The 10274-nt window shown below is 36.1% G+C and overlaps 1 protein-coding gene across 6 annotated transcripts in view; it reads right to left on the bottom strand.

Annotated features, from left to right (window-relative positions):
* LOC106679968 (KICSTOR complex protein SZT2) overlaps positions 1-10274 on the bottom strand; it is a 240391-nt gene that overhangs the window by 76042 nt on the left and 154075 nt on the right. For all 6 annotated transcript variants that reach the window (XM_067050326.1, XM_067050330.1, XM_067050327.1 and 3 more), the window contains 3 exons: positions 7661-7689; positions 7460-7583; positions 1285-1493 (listed from right to left, as the gene is read on the bottom strand). In XM_067050326.1, coding sequence (XP_066906427.1) covers positions 1285-1493; positions 7460-7583; positions 7661-7689 — 362 coding nt within the window. The remainder of the gene's footprint in view (positions 1-1284; positions 1494-7459; positions 7584-7660; positions 7690-10274) is intronic.

Genomic DNA, 10274 nt, shown 5'->3' with positions numbered 1-10274 from the left:
ATATTATACAGTATTAGTTTACGAGGATTGTTCGTAAACTGGTGGGGGGGAGTTACGGTATGAGTCAGCTGTTATTTCGATGTCAGCTGACTGAGGAGATCAGCTGATCGAGGGTATATAAGAGATATAGCAAACACAATAAAGTCAGTATTTTACAGCAGTTCAAGCGAGTTATATTATTCCTTCTTCTCTTTTTTGACATTGTGCTTTCGCCAAAACTTAACTTATATATATATATAGTCTTCATTCTGTAAATAATTAGCCCTTAAAGTATTTTATAATGGATTTAATAATATTTATTTACTAAATGCATTTTAACCTCTATAATTTTTCTTTTTTAAAGGAATTATGCCTTTTAATTGTAAATAATTATTAAAGTAAGACTACCTAATAAAAAATTAAATACTTTCTACTTTAACTCACTTAATCCAATTTTTAAAACAACTAATTACTATGTAAAATGATAATTACACCCATTAGTAATTCAAAGCTAGAATATTTAAGTTCAAATCAATTATTAATTCTATTAAAGACCCAATTTGTTTAATATTTTTTGCATTATCCTCAAGTATTTTTTTTGTAAAATTTAATACCATACTGGGAAAACTAAATAATGTTTTTTAAAAAGGTTGTTTCTTGTTCAAATCAATTTAGGTGGGGGAAGGGATGAAAGTCAAATTTTACATAGAATGATCCAATTATATATAAATACCCACTTATATGTAAAGAATACATATAAGTGGAAAAATAGTAGCTGAAGTGGAGAAATAAGTAATTTTTAAAGGAATCTAGAGAGGAGACTTTATAGACAGAGATGGGAGGAGGGGGGGAATTCAAAAAGGAGGTAATATGAATGACAAAAGATTTTTCGAAAGAAGAGATTCAATGAGGAGAGATTTCAAGTTATTAGGTTCAGATCTTGAATTTAAGAACTGGCTTGAGAAACAGGAATGAGAATATCAACAATAAAGGGAGGATTTTTAGTGTTCAAGAATTTAAATAAAAAGAGACTACAGAAGTATTTTTACCAGAAATTAGGCTAAGCATACATTAATCAGTAGGAGTAATAAACATCCAAGAATCTCATTATAAAAATAATAATATAAGTTACCATTATTCATTAATTTTTTTAATTTTGTATTTCGGACTAATTACCAATATAAATTTGTTAAACATCAATTTATACTTCTCATGCATAAAAAAAGTTAAATTTAAGGAATTTATATTTATGTGGTTTTCATTATGGAATAATTATATATTTTTTATAATTATAATGCTACTAACCTTCACCAGTCCTAACAAGAAGCTGATTAGGTTTCCAAATATCATCAGTTGTTTCAGGCTCAAGTAATGGATCACACATTCGTGTTTCATGCAAACTTCGGAGAAGCAAAGTTTGGTTGACAGCTTTACAAACAGCTTCAACATTATTAAGAACTTGGGAATGTACATCTTTGTAATGCTGAACCTCTTCACAATGAATTTCTAAAAATCTGAAAAACAAATTGATCAATTAGTCCAATTAAATTGATGGTAGAATGGGATGTTAACTTTTCAATTGCAGATGAGGTTTTGCCATAGAATAAAAAATCTGGAAAAAAGAAAACAATTAATTAGTCTGAACACAAATACAATATGTTTTAGCTGTTTTAGTTTATGTCAAAGAATAAAAAATAATTTACAGTCTTAATGGTTTAAGTAGTTTTTGTACAGAAAGATGTATGTTTGCCAGCCCCAGGTTTAAGCAAATGGATTTAAAGGGTGTTAACAGGAATAAACAGGCTACAATCTCTTGAAGCTGTACAATTTTAGTTTGAACAGAAGGTGGTATGTTTAAATCACAACAGGGCCACTAATATAGTAGTGTTTGGCCAATGTTAAATATAAAAGTTCATCTTTTATTTGAAGTTATAACTAAAGCCAATCGCAGTCCATTTATTTGCCTAGCTCAGTGGAGGAGGGAGTGGGATCTCTAATCACAAAAATAAAAATCATGGTATTAAAAATATTGAGCACCATGTTGTTTATAAGAAACCAACACAAATTTTAAATTCAACCAAAATGATAAAAATTACTTAATGAGGAATAGAAAAAAAATTGTTGAATAATACTAATAATATACAATGAATAATATCAGCTTGTATTGTCTTTCAAATAAGTTGAAAATATTTCAATTTTTTTAAAATTTATTGGTAAATTTAGTTTCAAGAATATATATATATTAATATATATCTATTTTTTTTTTTCTCTCCTTCTTCATGTTTTGTTTATCTACCAATATTTTGTATTTAATTAATATTATTAACCCAAAATATTGGTAGATAAACAAAACACGAAGAAGGGGGGGAAAAAAAGAAAATACAAATTTTCTTAAAACTAAGTTTACTAATAAATAAAAAAAAATTGAAATATTTTCTACTTCCTCTTGACGAAGTTCAGAACTCTAAACAAAACATCATGTAAATTATTTTAAAAAAAAAACAATACTGTCAATTATCTTGAGCTCCATTTTTCATCATTGTCTAGCTCTTGTGGTTCTTTAAGGTCATTAAGGTACCACACCCTCCTGTTGAACAGGCGATATCCAAATCTTCCAATTTATATGCCACCTAGGAAGTTCTTCATCAAATCTTATACTTTTTGAACCTGGGTCTTGTATTTTTTTATAAAGGATCACCACATTCTACAGAGATCAGATCATTACTATCAACTAATATAATATTCTCATAATTCTTTCCATTCCTTACCAGTTCCCTACCATGGTTTAAATAGGCAGTAAGTAGGACACTTGGGGGGCAAATGGGTATGGTAACAGCAGGACAAGAGAGGGAGATGCGTGCGAGTGTCTCCCCCACTCTTCGCGGATGAATCAGGCCAAAGTGCCCTAATCACTATCTGAGGATTCCAAGCTCCTGCCAACACCTACTGTTACCTCCACATGGTGCCCCCTGGGGAGTCCGATGGGACTCACAAACGACAGAGGCAGGAGTCTGCCATGCCTGTCAATATGACAGACATGGGAGACCCTTCTAAATACCCAAGCTAGGTATAGGGAGCTCGAGCTGAGACTGAATGGCAGAGGGTGTATAAAAATATACTGTCTTTAATTGACCCACTTGGGACACCTGGCTCACCCCATTGTATTTAATGCCCGCTGCAGGAAGAGGGGGTAGTATCTGCAATGCCTTTAAGGACCCCCATACTCGTGGGAACAGAATGAATGATGAAAATTTATTTTATTTATATCCCTTTCCAGATGAGGAGGATCCATCCTCCTCAGATATTTTGGACCTAGCAGGGCCAACAGTGGAACTGCCAGGGGATATTTTGAGCTCATTTGTCACAATTGTGGAAGAGATGAGCGATGAGGAGCCTCAGCAGGGGGAAGGGGGAAGTGGAAATGCTGCCCTCAGACCCTAGTCTAGAAGGAGAAATGGCAGAGGATCGGGAGCAATGAGGAGAAGGTGGTGTGTGATCAATAAAGCCACAGGGCAACTACAGGAGTGTTTTGGGCCCAACAACTATGGTTGACAGGGAATAGAGCTACAGGACCTGGTTCTGCAGCGGAGAGTGAGCCAAGGAGCGTGGATTGGACATGGGATACCGGGAGACGTTCAGGCCCATCAGCTCTGGCTGACAGGGACTGGAACTCATCGGGACCTGGACCATCCATGAGGGCTAGGAGGAGGCCTGGGGTCAGTTCTCAGGATACGGAAGGTCAACAGGACACTTCCACCTATGGTGTTAGGGACCAGAACCCTTTGGGACCTGGAACGACAAATGGGGGGGGTCTCAGGGTACTGAGGAACGACCGAGCCCATCAACCTCTATTGATAGGGACCGGAATCCTACAGGACCGGGACCCTCCACCAAGAAGAGGATAAGGTCCTCCCCAGGGACTTTTGCGACTACGGCAAAGAAGCCTAGGGGAGGTGGTCCGTCCATACCATCCTAGTCTAATGCTGCGGGATGCAGCAGGGTTGTCATCATTCCGGACGGATATCCTTCTGTCCAGCTCACTCGTGAGCAGTGATGAGGTGCAAGCACGCCTGATCAGGACCATGGACGAGCAGGCACAGGGGGATGCACACCTCAAGTTTAGAAATTTTGTAAACCATCTCGGGTGCATCATGTTTTGCGACAACCAAGCTGGTAGGGACAGGCTGTCGTTTGTTGTAAGAGACTTCGGCGACAATATCACTCTGCACACCGGCAATGTTGATGAGCTCCGAAGGACCACCAGGGTGTGAATTTTCTTCCCTGGTGAGCAAGTTGAGGCAAACATTTTCCTTAAAATTGGCTACCAAAACTTGAGGATGCCTGATGTAGAGGGAAGGATGCTAGTCGGCATCAAGGAAGAGGAGGCAGGCTTTTACAGGGTTTTCAAGATCCTGGAAAGCAGCCTACGATTTTTGGAAGGAAGAGGCTTCTTGATGAACTACAACTTCAAGAAGGTATTTGTCAAGGTGCACACAGTAAAGGCAAGTGGGTCAAGGCAAATAGGATTGTCAACTCTGGCAAGGTTGAGTGGGCGATTAAATCTTTCTCGCCTTTTAAATCAGCTGGCATGGATGGAATCTTTCTGGCCTTATTACAAAAAGGCTTACCGATCTTGAAATCATACCTCTTAGTATTGCTAAGGGTAAGCTTGGCACTGAGTCACATTCCAAGTAGTTGGAGAGTGTTGAAGGTGTGTTATACACCTAAACCAGGGAAAGCGTCTTACGATAACCCCAAGGCTTATAGACCTATTTGGCTGACATCCTTCTTAATGAAAATACTTGAGAGTTATAGACAGACATGTTAGGGAAATTACGCTGGTAGAGAGACCACTACACATCGCGCAATTTACCTATCAAGCCGGGAAATCCTGAATTTTGTGAGGATGCCCTACACCACTTAGTGTCCAGGATTGAAAAGAAGAGATTATGGCTTGTGTCTTTATTGACATTGGAGGCGCCTTTGATCGTACTCCTTATAGAATCATGACAAGAGACATGGAAATCAAAGGAGTGGGAAAGCTTTCTTTCAAATGGATCAATGGGATGTTGGAAGGAAGATTGCTCAAATCAGAGCTAAGGCACACTAAGATGTGGATGAAGCCCGTTGGTGGCTGTCTGCAGGGTGGTGTGCTATCTCCTCTCCTGTGGTGTATGATGGTTGACATCTTACTGATTAAATCCAATGATGCAGGTTTTTACATGCAGAGGTATGCTGACGATATCCCTGTGTTGATACGAGGCAGATTCCCATAAACTATCTCAGAATTCCTTCAAACATCAGTAGACCTTATGAATGGATGGTGGCAGGAATATGGTCTGAGCATCAATCCTCAAAAGGTAAGTCTTTGTGTCTTCACTGACAGACGAAATATTGCAATCAGGTCGCCGTATCTTAAATTTGAACAATTGGGATTCTGCAGTGAAGTCAAACATCTTGGCGTTACTCTTGATAGTAAACTGAAGTGGCAACTTCATGTTAAAGGGACCAGTATGAAGGTATTGAGGTGTCTCTGGGCATGTAAAGGAGCCGTAGATAAATCCTGGGGCCTTGAACCAAACGTAATATATTGGTTGTACATGGCAGCGATAAGACCCATTGTCCTATACGCTGTATGGATTATAGTATGGAGGCATAAGGCTACGACCAGTAAATCCCAAGCTTGGCTTGGGAGAGTTCAGAGACTGGCATGCCTCATGATGACTGGTGCCATGAGCACTACTCCTTCTGCAGCGATGGAGGTTCTTCTGAACATACCACCACTGCATATAGAGATTGAGGCTCAAGCCCTTAGCTCTGCATATAGGTTTGCGAAATTAGGAACGAACTCCCATTCCCTAACCAATGAGGGACATGGAAGACTGTTCAGGAGGATCAATGAAGATGGGATCCTGGCTATGCACTCTGATCATCAGGTGAAGAAATATAGGGACACTTATTATAGTGTTAAGATTGAAGGGTCTACCCCACCCTAACTGTGCAACGGGGTAAGGTAAACTGCTATACAAATGATCCTTAATGGAAAAAGGATCTGGAGCAGGAATATGGACGAATTTCGCTAGGAAAGCACACCACAGTATTTCAGGTATAGGTGTTTGCAATCAATATCTGTGCCCAGAATTGAATAAAAGAGGGCACAAGGGATAAACTAATTACGATTTTTACGGATAGTCAGGCAGCCATTTATGCACTGGATAGCTATGTAACCCGTTCTATATTGGGGGAGGAGTGTAAGGTTAACTTAAACTCTCTTTCCTTGGCCAACAAGGCGTGGGTAGGATGGCTGCCTAGACACAAAGGCATTAAAGGTAATAAGCGAGCGGACTACCTAGCAAGGAAAGGGTCTGAGACTGCTCCTTTTAAACCTGACCCCATATGTGGGATTATTCTCAGCCATGTGAAGAGGCACATCAAAATGATTGCTGAAAGCAAGACTGACTGGGTTACTCTGGAGAAATACCAGAGGAATGGAACAATCAAAAATGTTCCTCAAGGGATCCTGCCCGAAAAGAAGTAATACTCTTCTTAGCATGGATAGGAGTATTTTAAGATGGGTGACAGGTCTATACACGGGACACTGTCAGATGAATAAGCATCTCTATAAAATGAGATTTATCGAGTTCCCTCTCTACAGGTTCTGAAGGAAGATGAGACTGCCTTCCACATCATTTGTATAGGCCTGCTTTGAGCAGAGAAGGAACAGAGTACAATAGGCTCTCTGTGGCTGCGGTGCATTTTGCTGGGGGAAAACAGAAAAAAAGTAGGACACTTTGTACCCTCAGGCATTAATATTTTAGGAACAAACCATGAGGCATTCATGCTCAGTAGTGTTACAATGTACAAACTGTCTGAGTGAGATAAGGCTTTTTTACTACACACACAACACTTTTCCTATTTCTAATTGTAAATGTCAAACAAAATTAAAAAATCTTTAAAACAAGAAAAAGTTCATAGTAGATAAAACACAGTATCCTAAAATTTTGAGAGATGGATAATAATTTCTTTTTTGTTTATTAGAATTTTTTATATGAAGTTACATGTTTTATTATTGTTTCATAAATATATTTTTCAAAATGTGTTGAGGTTAAACATTTCTCTTCTTTAGGACAACAAATTTTTAAAAAACACTTCATCCTTTCATCATTCATAATAAATCAAATTGGTCAAATGTTGTTAATTTAAAATAAATAGTAAAGAACAGGGTCTTCACTTTATCTAGTCTTTAACGAATTGATACAGATGAAACCAGAAATAAAAACAAAGTATAAGATTTTGAAAAATTGGATTTATAATTAACTACAGACTAATTAATAAAAAATGAAGTTTGTTTAAGTATTTTTCCAGATATTTTCACAGCAAGGTGCTCATGATGCTTTCAGAATCTTTCATCTAACATAAAAGCTTTTACAAATATTAATAGTAATTAACTAAAAGACAAAATAAATCATAAAGTTCCAACCTGCAATGAAAGTAAGATGTAACTTTTTCTTCATCCACTTTCAAAATCAGCCAGAAATTAGGAATTTCGCTGCGATAATCATTTAATTCAGCAATCCATTTATTAGAAACACTACATGAATAATCTAAACAAAAATCACACATTCATTGCAATCAAATTTATATTTAGAAAGTAAATATAACAAAGCTGGAAAATTCTTACTTTTTGGAAAGAAGCACCAATCCTCAAACCTGAAAATAAGATTTATTCATATTATATACATAAATATACACAAATGTTACAGTGAAAGCTGAATGAATGGTAAGGTAAACTATACATTATCAACTTTCACTAGAATAATAAGTGAAAATTGATCATTATCATATTTGATCAGCTTTCACTATTTAAGATTAATCTGCACCTTGCAGAGTTGGTGATTGTTACTTTCTACTACTACAGCTATGATTAGGTGATCTTGACTAAGTTCTTAAGTGTAGTAATAAATCAAAGTACCAATCAATCAAAGAAGTGTGCCAGCAGAAAAAATGATGTTCATCATTACTCTAAATGACATAATGCTTTACCATGTTGCAATAAATAAAATTAACTTTAAAGTTATAACATAGTTTAAGTTACTAGTTTATGTATTTATTTTTAATTAATAAAATATTCTTTTAATTTTATTTTTTAGTTTATCATTGTTTTTTAAAATAAACAGTACAATAGAAAAGTAATATTTCTTCTTGTGTTTAAAAACATCTGAAATACGATAAAAGAAGGAAAATAAGAGATAAAAAGGAAGGAAGACAATAGGAAGCTAGGGTGAAAACAGAACAAAACCACCAGTATCATGCAAATGATTACTAGTGTGGAGGGGCTGGCTTAAGGTACCAATTTGGAGTAGAGAGGTTTATCTCTGACATGAGTCTGACACAAGCAGTCTTCAAACTTATGTCAGGTTCCTTTTCTTGGAAAGTGATGTAAGTCGAGTGTTATTTGATAAAAATGTAAGTACATATTGTTAAAACCATTCTGGATCCATTGCTTATATTATTTAGCAGTCTTTTAGTCTTTAATTATACTTTGAATTACAGTAAACCTATTTTTTTATCCAATTTCAGTTTTCAATAAAAATCTGTTACTTAACTTAATCTCATGATATTATTTTTCACTTTAAGCGTAATTGCATGCTGTTCTGATAAACCTTACCCACACAGAATACTTTCATCTCCCATATTTCTTTATACAATTCTTGACAGATATCACTCTTAATAAGGGCTGGAAAAAACTGAAGAAGTGAAATTACAATATAAATAGTGTTTACTTATTCTCATATCTAAAGTATAGTTTTGAAGATGACAAGGTCAAATAAAAAGATTAAATATCAAATAGATATGAGAATTTTTATTTTATCATATATAATATTATAGACTCTTAATCTCAGGGCGGATATCTAGGCAATCAGAACAGATACTTTACTACTAATAACACTTAAACTTAATTAATAGCTATTGTACATATGTATTAAATTCTAGCTAGAACAAAACTATTCAATAACATCTTTACATATAAATACCATACATAGAATATTAAAAATATAGTTTGATAAAAACAATTCACATTTCACTATAATTTGATACATATTTACAATGCAAAATTTATGTTCTAAACAATAATTAAATTGTTTGATGCTCTTGCATGGTGTTGCGCACTGATTTCACACCCAGATCCTCCCAAGTTCTTCAATTTCTAATGCAGTCCCTCCTAGTCTTACCAACTATTCTTCGGATGAATCTCATTGCTGCTGATGTTATCCTACTTACGTGCTTGTCAAGTGCTGTCCAGCTTTCTGATCCATATAGGAGGACTGGGAGGAACACAGATTTAAATATCCATATTTTGGCATCTCTACTTACTTCTTGCTTGCCTTTAACAGTTTTGGAAATCTGATGGTACACTCCATTGGTCTTCTATTTTTTGGTACACTCAATTTAGAACCTCCTGGTCTATTTTACCATCTTTACTTATTATGGTCCCTAGATATGTATAAGTATTTGTAAGTTCTAGGGATTCACCATTACACAGAATCCTAGGTTCTGTATTTTATCTTCCGATACACATGATTTTACTTTTGTTAGGGTTTATTTTTAAACCTCTTATCTTGAGTTCCTCATTCCATTCATCTAAGGATGTCTGAAGAGCCTCTTCAATCAGCTATCAGTACATTATCCGCATTATCATCGCTTGAGCCTAGTTAAGTTCCAAAAACCTACTAGTACTCTTGGACATCTCCTTTTACACACCTTCCACATCTCATCCATAAGGAGAACAAATAGTAGTGGGCTTAGGCTGTCTCCCTGCTTTACTCCCTAATAAAAGTGGGAAGGCCGCAATGTATGACCATTAAGTCTTACAATACCCTTTGGGTCTTGGTAAACTGATTTGATTGCACTCACCAAATTTGCTGGCACCTTTCTTGTTATTAATGTGTCCCATATCTCCTGTCTCTAGACAGAGTAAAAAGCCACCCTCAGATCCAGGAGTTTCCCCGGTCTCACGCTTTCTCAAGGAAAAAAAAAGTTTTGTCTTTGATCTTCAATGTGAATTGTTTGTAGTTTGTTAACAATGTTTCATACACAGCGCATCAAATATCTCTTTGATTATTAGTGAAGTAATGGGTTGTTAGTTTTTTTAATACAGTGAAGTATTCATGAATATTTCAAATTTATATAGGCTACGAAGTGAGAACTAAATTCAAAACAGAAATTAAAATAACACAATGAGGTGTAGATAGTTGACCGTAGATTAATGCTTGGAGAAGTTTGTCGGGGGGGGG

Source organism: Halyomorpha halys, unplaced genomic scaffold (assembly GCF_000696795.3).
Source record: "Halyomorpha halys isolate HHAL.00 unplaced genomic scaffold, Hhal_1.1 Scaffold237.1, whole genome shotgun sequence".
Classification (NCBI taxonomy): Eukaryota; Metazoa; Arthropoda; class Insecta; order Hemiptera; family Pentatomidae; genus Halyomorpha; species Halyomorpha halys.
This window is presented reverse-complemented; position numbering and strand designations above follow the sequence as displayed.